At 41.1% G+C, this 15,480-nt stretch overlaps 1 protein-coding gene across 1 annotated transcript in view; it reads right to left on the bottom strand.

Annotated features, from left to right (window-relative positions):
* The window catches only part of DDX25 (DEAD-box helicase 25), a 34,823-nt gene that overhangs the window by 15,649 nt on the left and 3,694 nt on the right, over positions 1–15,480 (bottom strand). The window contains exons 7-10 of the mRNA XM_002708616.5: positions 14,525–14,639; positions 13,555–13,732; positions 4,541–4,778; positions 2,633–2,795 (exon numbers count right to left, since the gene is read on the bottom strand). Coding sequence (XP_002708662.1) covers positions 2,633–2,795; positions 4,541–4,778; positions 13,555–13,732; positions 14,525–14,639 — 694 coding nt within the window. The remainder of the gene's footprint in view (positions 1–2,632; positions 2,796–4,540; positions 4,779–13,554; positions 13,733–14,524; positions 14,640–15,480) is intronic.

Below are 15,480 nucleotides of genomic sequence, written 5' to 3'. Positions count from 1 at the left end.
CTGTAACCACAGCAGAGTAGCTGTGACCACAACTGTCATTCTGATATGGGACGCTTAGCCTGTTGCACCACAAGTCAGCCTGGTATCTTTTTTAAGCCCTTGCCTGACCTCTTACAGCTTCCAGACTGGTTTCCCTGTCTCTTTACCTACTTCTCTGCTCTCACCTGGGGTGGTCACCACAGCAACGTCCAGGGCATGTGTGCTCAGAATCCACTGCTCAAATTGTCCAGGAGAAAGTTCAAACAATTCAAGACCTCAAACCACTGAAATTCTCACCCCTTCCTCTCTTGATTCGCAAACACCACACTTCAGTCACAAAGTCTCAGACTGCAATTTCTCATCCAACTGAACTGCAGCCCTTCCTTCAAAGCCTTCCAAGTCTAATACTGCCTACAAGGACTTCTCTGACCCCTAGTGCCTTTCACTTCCCCACCCCCCAACACTAACAAGCTGTCTGGGTCATGACCCTTGCCTCCCTTGCACTATGCCTCTTCCTCTGTAGGACTTTGTCCCCTCTTTCCTTTAGGGGAAGGGTGGGAATGTTTGGCCTGCAGCCTGTGGGAGGCCCCTGAAATCATTTGCTATGACCCTGCCAAGGCAACTGCAGGTAGATCTTGAAATTCAATAATCTACAGCAGGCTAATTCATCTTATTCCTTTTTTTAATTTAAAGATTTATTTATTTGTTTTGAAAGTCAAGAGTTACAGGAGAGAGAGAGAGAGATCTTTCAACTACTGGTTCACCCCCCAGGTGGTCATGACAGCCAGTACTGGACCAAATTGAAGCCAGATGGCTAGAAGCTTCATTTGGGTCTCCCACGTAGGTGAGAGGGGCCCAAACACTGGGTCCATCTTTCACTGCTTTTCCCAGGCCATTAGCAGGGTGTGGATTGTAAGTGGAGCAGCGGATATGAACCAGTACCCACATGGATGCCAGTGTAACAGTGTAACAGGCAGCAGCCACACCTGCTATGCTGCAACACCAGCAGTAGGATAATTCTTAAGCTGATGATTTTGTATGGCCCGTGAATGATGTTATAACTATCCAAATAACCTTTGGCAGAAAAACAGTTCCCCACCCCTGCTTTAGGGTCTAGAGTTGTGCTATCCAGTATGGTAACCATTAGCTCCACATGACTATTTAAATTAATTAAATCAAATAATTCAGTCCCTTAGTCATGCTAGTCACAACTCAAGTGCTCAAGAGTTGTATATATGGCTAGTGGCTACCAGAAGACAGCACGGAATAGAACCTTTCCATCATTTCAGGAAGTTCTACTGGGTGGCGCCAGTCTACAAAGGCCATGGTCTAGCGGCAGTGAATTCTTCCTTTTTTTTTTTTTTTTTTTTTGACAGGCAGAGTTAGACAGTGAGAGAGAGAGAGAGAGAGAAAGGTCTTCCTTTTGTTGGTTCACTCCCCAAATGGCCGCCATGGCTGGCGCTCTGCTGATCCGAAGCCAGGAGCCAGGTGCTTCCTCCTGGTCTCCCATGTGGGTGCAGGGCCCAAGGAACTGGGCCATCCTCCACTGCACTCCTGGGCCATAGCAGAGAGCTGGACTGGAAGAGGGGCAACCGGGACAGAATCCGGTGCCCCAACCGGGACTAGAACCCGGGGTGCTGGCGCTGCAGGTGGAGGATTTACCTAGTAAGCCACGGCGCTGGCCCGATCTCTTCCTTTTTTAGGCTACCCATCAGAGAGCAGAGTTCTGCATTCACTCCTAATACATAATGTTCTCTGTTCTATTTGCTGAACTAAGAATGAACTAGGAAATATGGTTTCAGTATGGAATCCAAGAAAGGACATAAGGAGGGATGAAGAAAGTAGGGGAAGGCTTCAAAAAAAAAAAAAAAAAACAAAGATTTTTCTCATTAAATATTAAAAACACCTCAGAGATAGAACACCCTTAGTGATTAGGGAAATGCATATAAAAGCCATAATGACAAAACACTACATATCTGCTAGAATGGTTAAATTAGTAAGAGTGACAATACCAATTGTTGGCAAGGATACAGGGCAACTAGAACTCTCCTACATTGCTGGTGGGAATGCAAAATGATACAGCCACTGTGGGAAAATTTTTCAGTTTCTTATAAAGCCAAACATACTTATATACCCAGCAATCTTGTTTGTAGGTACCTACCTAACAGAAATGAAAACATATGCTTGTACAAAAACCCATACATGAATTTATATCACAGCTTTATTTAAAATAGCCCCAAACTGGAAACAATCCAAATGCTCTTTAACTGGGGAGTGTACTACCAATGGACTACTACTAGCAATACAAAGGGAATGAATGCTGATACTTGAAAACACTGATGAAACTCAAAATCGTGACATTAAGTGGAAGGAGTCAAGGAACTATACTGTATGATTTAATTTATATGGCGTTGCAGGAGAGACAAAAATACAGAAATAAAAATATGATTAGTGGTTGTCAGCAGTGACGGGATGAGACTGCAAGGAGCATGAAGAAATTTAGGGGAGATACAAATATTTTATATTTTGAATATGGTGATAGTTACAAGACCATGTTTGTTTGATAAGACTCATTGATCTATATACTTGAAAAGAATAAATTTTATCCAATGTAAAATTATATCCCAAGACCAGGTTTTAAAAACACACACACCTCGAGCGCACACATTGGTTGTTATAAGAACCTTCTCTTTCCCATCTCGAAACCTCTGGATGATGGAAGCCCGCTGCTCCACAGTCAGCTCTCCGCTTAATAAGGACACCTGGTGGCCATCCTGCATCATCTCCACCGTCAGCCACTTGGCATTTCGACGAGTCTATGTGAAAACACAAGACCCACCACAGTGCCCCAACTTAGGAGCCCGGCTGTGCTGGGCACGCTCATGTATTTGGGGCAGGGTAAGGAGGGAGAGGGCTGAGAGGAGTTCTGCTTCACTGCCCCTCGTTCTTCAAACGGCCTTAGAATGAGGCCTGGGACTCTCCCTCTGCCAGTGTGTCTAAGGGTTACGTTCTCTGAATTCATCAGAACTCTGACTTTCTCACCAATGAAATGCAGATAAATAAGCTCCATCTATGGTGCTGGAATGACAAAATCACTTGATGTACTCACAATAATGACACTCTAATGTGTGCTGGGCACCTGAATAAAAAATGTGTTAGGGCCATGTGCATTCTCACCACAATTTAATGAAGTAGCTACTTATTTTATATGTTTAAAGACAGGAAAAAAAATGCTCCAAAGCTTCAAAATATTAAGTAACCTGCCAAAGTTACATGGCTAGCCAGGGGCAGAGCCTTCCTTCTTTTCTTTTTTCCTTCTTTCTTTTCTTTGCCCCTTTCTTTTCCCCTCCTTTCCCTTTCCTATCTCTCCCTCGTGCCCTCCCTCTCCTTCTCTCTTTTTAATTGGAAATGCTGAGTGACAGGGAGAGCAATCTTCTATTCACTGGTTCACTCCCCAACTGTCTGCAACAGCCAGGGCTGGGGCACACCAAAACCAGGATCCAGGATCCAGGAACTCTATCCGGGTCTCCCAAATGGGTAGCAGGGACCCAAGCACTTGGGCCATCATCTACTGCCTTCTCAGGCACATCAGCAGAAAGCTGGATCTGAAGCGGAGTGGCTGGGACTTGCACTGTCACTCTAATATGGGATGAGGGTGTCCCAAGTGTTGGCTTAACTCCTGTACCACAGTGCCTGCTCCCAGAGCTAAGCTTCCTTTATTCTATGAACACATTTTCAGTGCTATATGTAGGTTGGGCAGGTGCTAGTCTAGTGCAGTGGATATGGGGGTGAATACAATAGGTCAGATCCTGCTGTCATGAAGCTTAGCATGTTCACATGGTATTGAGAAAATAAATACATGAACATGAAAAATGTCAAACAGCCAAAAATAAAAATAGGGTGATTTAACAGTAACGATCTTGGGGCTATCACTGTGGCACAGTGGGTAAAGCTACCAGCTGGGATACTGGCATTCCATATGGGCACTGGTTTGTGTCCTGTCTGTTCCACTTCCTATCCAGCTCCCTCCTAATGCACCTGGGAAAGCAGCAGAAGATGGTTCAAGTGCTTGGGTCCCTGCACCCATATGAGAGATCCAGAAGAAGCTCCTGGCTCTTGGCTTTGGTCTGGCCCAGCCCTGGCCATCGTGGCCATTTAGGGGAGTGAATCAGCAGATGGAAGATCTCTCTCTCTAACTCTGCCTTTCAAATAAATAAAATAAATCTTTAAAAAATATAGTAACATTCTTAAGAAGGGTCTGTAAAAACTACAATCAACATCAAGCCACTAAATGGAGGAAGTGTTAGAAGTAGTCCCTGTAAAATAAGAAGTCTTTCTATTTCAGATCATATTAAAGATCCCATTCCATTACTGAGCCTTTCTAAGTTTCACCCATAAAATACAGACAGAGTTCAATTCAGAACTGCTCTTAAGATGAAACTAGGTAACATAAAATAAGTGCTGAACACACTACCTGGCAAAATGGCATTTAATATTATCTTCCCCACGCTCCTGGGTAGGGAAATCTGGGCACAAGGAGGACACACTCAGAGGGACTTACCTGACAGAAGATGATGGCCTGGCCAATGGTGATGCCACCATAAATGTTGCACAGAGCCTGGTACTTGTCCTTCCTGTTCCCACATAACACATAATACTGTCGGATGTTGTTCAGCGTCAGCTCCTCTTTACGCAACTTGATGACATTAGGGTCAGGAATGATTCGTTCAGCAAACTGCCACACTGAGTCCTCAAAGGTTGCTGAAAAGAGGAGCATCTGACATTCGGAGGGTAGAGCTCTGTGAGAGAAGAGAAGACGGCGGTCACACAGCTGCCAGCCGCCATTCTCCGTCCAGCACTCCAGGCCCACTGCCACAGGCCGCTCCCCCTGAGCAACGTTCTGCCGTGACGAGCTGCACCTCAGGGGAATGGCCAAGTGTCCTGCGCATTCTTGCCACCAACAACATATATGTAAACACATAAATGGAATTGGCGCTCAGAGCAAAGTTTGAGTATATGTTTTGCAGGATCTGAGGTTTCTCGTGCCGGTTTCCTCCACAGGTGAGGCAGACTCCTGGATGCTCTTTATGGTTATAATCTCACATAAAGCTAAGGGGGGATCAGGGAAACAAGCCAAGTCATTCAGCTAGAGGTGTCACACTCAGATGTCTTGTGAGAGAAAGAAGAGCAGCCCACAAGCAACTTCATTCAGAATGAGAAGACATAAAAAAGATATCAATAAAAGGGGAGCAAACTAAAGAAATTAAAATGTACACTGAACTCATAATGAACACAGGGCTAATTTACATGAAGTTCAAAAAACAGGCAAAAAGAATGTATGGCACCAGGGGTTGGGGTGCAGGTTCACCCTGAGGACGAGGGGCTAGTAATAGGAAAGGGGCTGACGGACACCTGCAGGGTGCTGACAAGTCACATTCCAGTCCCCGGCCTGGGCACCTGCTACACGGGTGTGGCCACTTGTCATAATCCACTCAGTGGTACACTCAGGATGTGATGTGTGTGTTTTCCTGTACATATTTTATACACCAATGAAAAGTTAATTTCTTAAAACAAAGGAGATGAAATATATGAAACTTGTATAACTTAAAATTTATATAAATTTAAGTAAATTTTTATAAACATAAATAAAATTTAAAACAAATGAGAGAGACTATAGAGAAATCATCACTTTTCAAGACGGAGCACTTAGAACAATAAACTGCTCATGCTACCAAGGGGTGGGCGAGATCACGTGGTTCAGTGGTTCCCAAACACTTTTATTTATTTATTTATTTATTTTATTTTATTTTTTGACAGGCAGAGTGGACAGTGAGAGAGAGAGAGACAGGGAGAAAGGTCTTCCTTTACCGTTGGTTCACCCTTTACCATTGGTTCAGGCGCACCGCGCTGATCTGAAGCCAGGAGCCAGGTGCTTCCTCCTGGTCTCCCATGGGGTGCAGGGCCCAAGGACTTGGGCCATCCTCCACTGCACTCCCGGGCCACAGCAGAGAGCTGGCCTGGAAGAGGAGCACCAGGACAGAATCTGGCACCCCCACCGGGATTAGAACCCAGGGTGCCAGCGCCACAGGCAGAGGATTAGCCTAGTGAGCCGCTGCGCTGGCCTCTCTGTGTGCTTTAATGTGGCTATGAGAAAATTTAAAACGACATATGTGGCTTGTATCTTGTATTATATTTCTATTGAATATCACTAGATTAACCTTTTTTTTTAAGCTAAAGGAAGAACAACTGAAAATGGAAGGCTAACTAAACAACATAAATGCTCTAATTTTTACTTATTATTGTCTTGAGTAAAAACCAAAGAGACTCTCTTAGGAAGTCCTTTAGATTACTGAATCTTTCCTGGAGTTCTGAATTTCTCATTTACTGACATGTACATACACAGAAACTTACTGGTAAGAGCACGGCAGTTTTATCTCTGGTTAGAATTATTTTCAGGAGGATGGCTGGCTGAAAATGTGTGTCAGCAGCAGCTGGATCCCCCCATGTCAGGCAGATAGGAGTGAGGAATACTAGAGGTTTATTCTGTGCAAGAATTCCAGACTTGGGTGTACCCTGAGAACAGGGGATTCAGGAACAAAAATGCATATTGTATGGCAGAACCCTTTTGCTCTGTTCCTCTACCCTACTCCAAAATGCCAGCAACCAAGACTTTGTCTCCCATGAAGGAGAACCAAGACATCATACAAGCCGGCGCCGCAGCTCACTAGGCTAATCCTCCGCCTTGTGGCACTGGCACACCGGGTTCTACCCCCGGTCGGAGCACTGGATTCTGTCCCGGTTGCCCCTCTTCCAGTCCAGCTCTCCGCTGTGGCCAGGGAGTGCAGTGGAGGATGGCCCGAGTACTTGGGCCCTGCACCCCATGGGAGACCAGGAGAAGTACCTGGCTCCTGCCATTGATCAGCGCGGTGCGCCAGTTGCAGCGCGCCGGCCGCAGCGGCCATTGAAGGGTGAACCTCTCTCTCTCTCACTGTCCACTCTGCCTGTAAAAAAAAAAAAAAAAAAAAAAAAGACATCATACAGTCCCAACGCCCTCCAGATGACAATCATTCTAAATGAAGCTACAAGCCCCAGCTACGCACACAGAGCTGCCAATTAGAATTTAGCTCCTCAGATTATGAAATGCTAGCCAAGAGGAAAGGTCTGCTGTGAAAGACAGAGACTGGAGAAAACCAACCAAAAAGACAGCTTGGATAATTCAGAGACAATGTTGACCAGGAAACCTTTTAAAAAACAGTGTAAGTAGTATCTTCAGAGGGACAGCAACAGATATTTCATCCATAACAGGTAGGAAGAAAACAATCAGAGAATATAGCTCTAGGCAAACAGAAAGAGAAAGCTAAATTACTGAGTTATTTTAATGACAAAAGGACACACAACTGGAGCTAAAGGTAAACAAACACAGAGCATAATGTGCCCTGTGAAGGAAGCAACCTGGGGTGGGAACAATGGGGAAGGGAATGTAAAAAGTGTATTTGGGGGGCCAGCACTGTGGCACAGTGGGTAAAGCCACTGCCTGAAGTGCTGGCATCCCACATGGGCATCGGTTCAAGTCCTGGCTGCTCCACTTCCAATCCAGCTCCCTGGCCTCAGAATCAGCCCTAAAGGCATTCGGATCTGGCTGAAAAGCCCATGAGAGTATTTCAGGCATGGAAAGCCAAGACACACTGGCAAAAGATCTCTGTGAGTGAGATCCCAGTGGAAAGAACAGGTCATCAAAGAAGGAGGTACCTTTCTCTGAAGGGAGGAGAGAACCTCCACTTTGACAATACCTTGTCTAAACAAGATAAGAGTCGGAGAACTCAGAGGGCTTCCATAGCCTTGGAAACTCATGACTGGTGCATAGGGAGATTACTGATACCATAGACAGGAGTGTCAATTGGTAAAGTCAACAACAGGAGTCACTGTGCACTTACTCCTCATGTGGGATCTCTGTCCTTAATGTGCTGTGCATTGAGATTTAATGCTATAACGAGTACTCAAACAATATATTTCACTTTGTGTTTCTATGGGGGTGCAAACTGTTGAAATCTTTACTTAATGCATACTAAACTGATCTTCTGTAAAAAAAAAAAAAAAAAAGAAATTATCAATTCCCAACTTGACTCTCACTGGGATTAAACATGACAATAGGTCTGATCTGATTTCATCATCATTTAAAAAAAATCATCTATTATTTTTCACTTTATGTTTCTGTGTGGGAGCAAACTGTTGAAATCCTTACTTAATGTATACTAAGCTGATCTACTGTATATTAAGATAATCGAAAATGAATCTTGATGTGAATGGAAGGGGAGAGGGAGTGGGAAAGGGGAGGTTTGTGGGTGGGAGGGACGGTATGGGGGGGAAGCCATTGTAATCCATAAGTCGTACTTTGGAAATTTATATTCATTAAATAAAAGTTAAAAAAAAAAAAGGAAAAAAAAAGAAAAAGAAAAAAGACTGTTGCAGAACTAAAACAAACAAACAAAACGGTTCCCAGGAAAGGGCAGAAAAGTTGAACAATACTTTTTCATTTGTTTACTGAAATTGTAACTTACTTGGAATTTACCTTTAATTTCATAAGTTTAAATCACCACTGTGCTTTACAACTGTTTTCCCTGAGAAAGAGAAGGTTAACTTATGATGATGTTTAATGTACCTCAGAGTATTTACAAATCATGGACATTTCGAGGTGGTCAGGCTGCTGGCTGCGATGCCTGCATCCCATGTTGCAGTGCCTGGGTTCATGTGGTGGCGCTGCTTCCTGCTGATGCACACTCTGGGAGACAGATGATGGCTCAAGTAGTTGGGTCCCTGCCACCTAAATGGGAGACCTGAATTAAGTTCCTGGCTCCCAGCTTAGGCCTGGCTCTGGCTATCGTGGGTACTTGGGGAGTTAATCAACATATGGGAGCTTTCTCTTTTGCTCTCTTTTAAAAAAAGAAAAAAGAAATAAAAGGGTATTTACAACATTCCAACAGGTGGTCTACCAAAACAAGCCTGTCTTTTTGGTTGAGAGGCATTTCCAAAGAGCTAGAAACAAATTCTTCACTTGATCTTAGCCTAAAAGGCTGAGAAGTGATAACAAATTCTTACAAGTCTAAAGGATCTTAAATATTCTCACCATAAGAAAATAAAATGACATGGCAACTGTAAGGTGATAGATATTAATTATTAGCCTGACTATGGAAATCACTTCACAATGTACATGTATGTCAACAAATCATGTTATATATATACCTCAGAAATTTGAATATAAACCTACCTATGACCCAGCAATCTCACTCCTGGGAATTTACTCACATGAAATGAAATCAGCATACGAAATAGTTATCTGTACCCCCATGTTTATTGCAGCTCAATTCACAATAGCTAAGACATGGAATCAACCTAAATGCCTGTCAACTGAAGACTAGATAAAGAAATTATGGGAATACTACACAGCAGTAAAAAAAAAAATGAAATCCAGTCATTTGCAACAAAATGGATGAATCTGGAAAACATCATACTTCATGAAATAAGCCAGTCCCAAAGGGACAAATACCATATGTTCTCCCTGATCTGTGACAACTAACAGAGCACCTAAAAGGAAAGCTGTAGAACTGAAATTGACACTTTGAGAGACAATGACTTGAACAGCCTTTTTCTTGACTGTTGAGGAACAGGTTTTTTTTTTTTAATTTTTTTTCTTTTTTTTTCCTTCTTAATTCCACTGGTTGAACTCTTAACACAGAATTATTCATATGTGTATAAATTCAATTGAAAATATATCTCAATAAAAGATAAGAGTGGGAATAAGAGAGGGAGGATCTGTACAGTTCTGCATACATTCCTACAGATATCCTTCTAAGGGTATAGTTAAAAACTTTCCATGGGACTCCAAATCCCATTAAGCGGGGTGGTAATAATGCCATCTTAAGTGTTAAAGTGATCATATTAAGTTTTAAATTGATCATATAGATAATACTAAGTGTTAAAGGGCTCATATAAATAAGATCAAGTGTCTGGTAATAACAATAGATAGAATTAAAAAGGAGAGAATGATCCAACATAGGAAGCAGGCAACACAGCAGACTCATAGAATGACAAATGGCCTACACAGCACTCTGACCTCAGAATCAGCCCTTAAGCCATTTGGATCTGGCTGAAAAGCCCATGAGAGCATTACAGGCATGTAAAACTGAGATGCAGTAAAAAAAAAAAAAAACCTATATGAAGGATCTCTGTGAGTGAGATCCCAGTGGAAAGAAGGGGTCATCAAAGAAGGAGGTACCTTTCTCTGAAGGGAGGAGAGAACTTCCACTTTGCTGATGGCCTTGTCTAAATACTGATGGAGGTTGTGAACTCAAGAGGGTTCCATAGCCTTGGCAGCTTATGATAAGAGCCTTGGGCGATTACTGAAGTCATACATAAGAGTGTTAATTGTTAAATTAACAACAGGAGTCACTGTGCACTTATTCCCCATGCAGAACCTCTGTCCTTAATGAGAATTAACTGTAAAACTTGTTCTCAAACAGTTTTTATATTTTGTGTGTGTGTGGGTAAAAATTTTTACTTTACTTAGTAAAATATTTACTTAGTACAGAATTGGTCTTTTGTGTACAAAGTTAATAGAAAGTGAATCTTAATGGAGAATGGGACTGGGAAGGGGAGAGGAAGGAGGAGGAAGGGATGGGAGGGTGGGTATGGTGGGAAGAATCACTATACTCCTAAAGCTGTACTTATGAAATTTGTACTCATTAAATAAAAGGTTTAAAAATAAATAAAGAAAAATAAACTGAAAATAAAACCATCATGTTATATACAAGAATACATGTGATTTTTGTCACTTATACCTCAATAAAGTTGAAAAAAATTTACTAAAATGAAAGAATTGTAAATAAATAAAACCCTACCATTATGAATAAGCAAAATTGTAAATATTCCACACTTAGACATTTTTATTAGATGTCATCACAATGGACTGATACTAATCAACTTGGGCTTAGTGAGAGTAGAGCTACAAGTCAGAATACTAAATTTGACTGTAATTAGTTTGATTACCATATGAGAGAAGCCTAAAGGAAGTTCAGAGAAGTATTATTGGAAAAGAAAAGAAAACAAGTTTAAGCATCCAATTGTTCTGAGACAGAAAGCGATATTTTTAAAATTAAGGGTAGGTAAAAGCTGTTTAACTAGTTCAATTATATTTACATTCTTGTAAAAAGTTTTATATTTATGTTTCTTAAGAATATGTAATAGTGCCTACAAAACTTATATATCTAATAATGAGTTAAAAGGAGTTAAAATGCTTATCAGAATTAAATATTTATGTAAAATATTGTTATATTTTCTTGGATATATTTGATTAGTTCTACTCTCAATTACTACTAATTACTGCTAATTATTTTTTCTATTGTTTTGCTTAAATAGTAGCATTTATGTAACATAAAAGTATAGAATATATCATTTCAATAGTGTCTTTTTAAAATTTATTTTTATTTATTTATTTTTTTGACAGGCAGAGTGGACAGTGAAAGAGAGAGACAGAGAGAAAGGTCTTCCTTTGCTGTTGGTTCACCTTCCAATGGATGCCGCGGCTGGCGCACTGCGCTGATCCGAAGGCAGGAGCCAGGTGCTTCTCCTGGTCTCCCATGTGAATGCAGGGCCCAAGCACTTGGGCCATCCTCCACTGCACTCCCGGGCCATAGCAGAGAGCTGGCCTGGAAGAGGGGCAACCGGGACAGAATCCGGTGCCCCGACCGGGACTAGAACCCAGTGTGCTGGCGCTGCAAGGCGGAGGATTAGCCTATTGAGCCACGGCGCCGGCCAGAATATATCATTTCAAATAAACATCCTTTTTACATTTAATGTTAAAGTAATAACACGTGTGTATGATTATTTCTCCTCCTTTATATACTTTCTGTCTGCTGTGCTGTATCTCAGTCTAAAAAGTTTGTCACTCTAAAGAAAGAAATAACTTGAGTTTCCCAGAACTGGCATGCACAAATTTTGAGAATGAAAGGATGCACTAAATGTCTAGTACAATGAATCACAAAAGCTCTGAACCAAAGCATGTCATTGAGAAGTTTCAGAACACCACAGAGAAAGAAGATCCCAAAAGCTTCCAGAGGGAAAAAACAAAAACAAAAACAAAACAAGTCATACTCTAAGGCTTGGAAGTTAGGATGACATTAAACTTTGGCAGTAACAGTACTAGAAGCTGAGGACATTAAATATTAAAGTTATGCTAAAGAAATTTTATCAAATTGCTTTCAGATTTTCAACACAGAATTCCTATCAAGACAAACTATCAATCAAAAAATCAAATCTACATATATAATAAAAAATTTCTAGCATTTGAGGTTTGATTAAATAACCGTCTACACATTTATTTTAGGACCTCAGAAAATACACTCCAGCATATTGAGGAAGTACCTGAGAAAAAGAATCCTGCAAATATTTAAAACTGTAAATGAGCAAAGGAAGACCCTTGATGGCAGTTGTGCAAGAGGCCTTAGAGAGCAGTCAGACGGAGGAGCCTGAGAGATCGCCAAGAAAAAACAGAAACTGATGAATTTTAAGATGTAATTGACTATTTGGAAATATCACTGACATATAACACATATAATGGAATAGCTCACAAAAAACCAAAGATCTCTATATAGTGAAACTATCCAAATGGAAAAAAAGGCAATTATTAAATCTAAGGGAAAAAAATCTGTTTAAGAAAAATATAATGACAATGCTCAGTCCAGCAGTGAACAGAACAACATACTAATACTCTATTATTAGTATTATTAATGTTAATAAAACATGACTGTTAACTCTCATGATACAATCATGGACAGGTGACACAGGGGACAGAAATGGGGAGTGGTTGATGGTTTAAAAGAACTCGGTTCCTACTAACTGTAATTGGAAGTAAGTAGACAATGGCTATACATCAGCAAAGAGCAGTAGCACACTATCTAAAGGTCTGAATGCTGATATCAGAAAAGCGTTCTTGGGGTGGGGCAGGGGGTTACTATTATCCCATCACAAGTCTTTCAGTACTATTTGAATTTAACATATGTTACTTAAAAGCCAGCAATACAGATTCCTAAACCATATTTCTCTGATTCAGTAAGTCTGAGATTGGGACTGGTAGTCTGTAACTTTAAGACCCTCAGGTGATCCTGGTAGAGAAGTCTAGGAAAATGATATGATTTATTTACAAACTAGGACTAGACCAGTATACTGTGCTCTCTGCTCTGTCTAGTTATCTTTTGTATCCTCACAGTACTCTTACACCGCTTTAATAAACCTCTTTAGAATTTTGCTTAAAATAGAAAACACTGCTGGAAGTTCTGGTGCAGACTCACTATCCAGATTCCACCTGCAGCCCTGCATTGTGAAAATCAAGTCCAGGCAAGGTTATTAGGGGAAGAAGCTGGGAACTACAGCAGTCAGAAGACCCCATGAGCTGGAGGAAAACTCAGATTTGTTTTACAGGTGGAGGTGGTAAGGAATTAAGCAGTAAAGACAATTAAAAGCAGCAGACAAAGTTCCTCACTTGGACAGAAGACCCAGGAAGAAAGGACGAATCTGAATTACCTTTGAATACGAATACTCTGATCTGAGAATCCTTGGGTATCAATCATCACATCTGCTTCATCCAGGACAAACACACGAATCTTAGTCAAATCAATCAGTTTTCGCTTGAAACACCAATCTAAGACAGTGCCAGGAGTACCAATTACAATCTGTTTGGTGACCTCAGTGCCTCTGGGAACTAGGGGAAAAGAAAGGGTTTTAAGCTTTCCTTCAGATGCAAACAGCCTCACCCCAAAAGGCCACAATGCAGGGCAACACAGCACAAAACCCATAAGCAAAAGCACAGATGGTAATGATTTTCCAAGTGCAAACACTGAGGCTCAAGGTGGTTTATGATTTTTTCAGAGTTTTAGGATAAATTCTCAAGTTTCTAGTTTATCATAATAGTCCCATTTATCTGATTCTAACTCATGGTAATTTAAAAATTGCATTACAGCTATGTGACTGTCTTACAGAAATACTGGAACATTTGTGAGAAACTACAAACCTTTCCCAAAGAGGAAACAACCTAAATGTCCATCAGTTGGTTATATTAGATAAATTACAGTGCAACTAGTCAAAAGAGTGAATGGCATGAAAAACGCTCTAAGTTTTGTAAATGCTCAATGAAAACACACACATTTACATGGCTGGATCGGCTCAAAACAAAAGGCAAAAAACATAGGCCTGCCTGTTAATAAGACTGCTATGTTGGGAACTAGAGTTTGGAGGAAAGGAAGAATCATTTTTACCTTCTAATGGTTTGTAAAGTTTTTCTTTTAATTATAAGCATGTAATAGGCTAAAAGGAAAAAAAATGCCTTCTGCACAAAACAATCAAGTCTCAAAGAAAAGAACATAGAATAACAACAGGTGCTATTACACCTCCCATCTTAGAGACAGTGATGAGAAAGTAGAGAAGCTCTATAACCAGCTTTAGAGGTGAAGCTGCAATTTAAAAAATCAGCCAGAACTGGCTAACTGGTACCTACTTCGATTCCCTCGAATGGCATACATCACTTGAACATCCACACAGAATTTTCCCATCTGCTCAACCACACGACCAGTCTGCAGAGCCAGTTCGTAAGTAGGAGCCAGGCAGAGGCACTGTCAGATAGAAAAGAGAGGAAGAGGAAAGTTCATATCAGCCATTGTTCAAACTTGAAACACATGACAATTTTTAAAGCGAGAGCTACAGAAATGAAACTGGAGATTTAGGCTGCATGTTTTAAATGGGATACACTTTAAAAGTTAGTACGTTTGAAGTGAGTGCTAAGTACTGGAGGAGGAAGGGGTGGAAACACGGAGAATTAGCTAGCTTTTACGTATTTTCCTCTACAGGACTATCTGGAAACACAGGTTACTGGTCACCCTTGTTTTGTGTGGGGATGATGGGATGTAGGAAGGCTGTGAATCAATGAGAGAGGGAACAAAAGACAGTTAACAGCCTGAGCAATCGTCATCACCTCCTGCCTATTGATCAGTCTGCCTCTTTCCACAACAGTCCCTGCTTGCTCCAATCCATCTATATTTTCTACCTACCTACCCACCCACCAACCCCTCTCAGAATGATATTCTCCCAAACTCTTTATTATTCCACGGTGGTGGTTGTCGATGGAGCAAGATGTTGATGGAAGGAACTGGTGGTATCTAATCATTTATGTGTTTCCATTAGGGATATGTGATACAGAGGGAATCAGAGTGCTAAAAATATTTTCCACGCACACTTCTCAACAAGTGCTCAAGCACGACTTACCGTGAAGAATTTTTATTGATAATATCAAACTTCAAATGTAAATATCATTGACCTTGTATAACATGTTCAAGACTTCCCATGTGTGATCTTAATCTCCTACATCCAAAGCTTATCTTGCTAATCATAGGGGCAGCTTACTAAGAGAACCCCCCCCCCCTTTAAAAAATTTATTTATTTATTTCAAAGGCAGAG

The sequence above is a fragment of the Oryctolagus cuniculus genome, chromosome 1 (assembly GCF_964237555.1).
Source record: "Oryctolagus cuniculus chromosome 1, mOryCun1.1, whole genome shotgun sequence".
Taxonomy (NCBI): Eukaryota; Metazoa; Chordata; class Mammalia; order Lagomorpha; family Leporidae; genus Oryctolagus; species Oryctolagus cuniculus.
Note: the sequence above shows the minus strand (reverse complement) of the source record. Positions and strands in the feature narration are given on the sequence as shown.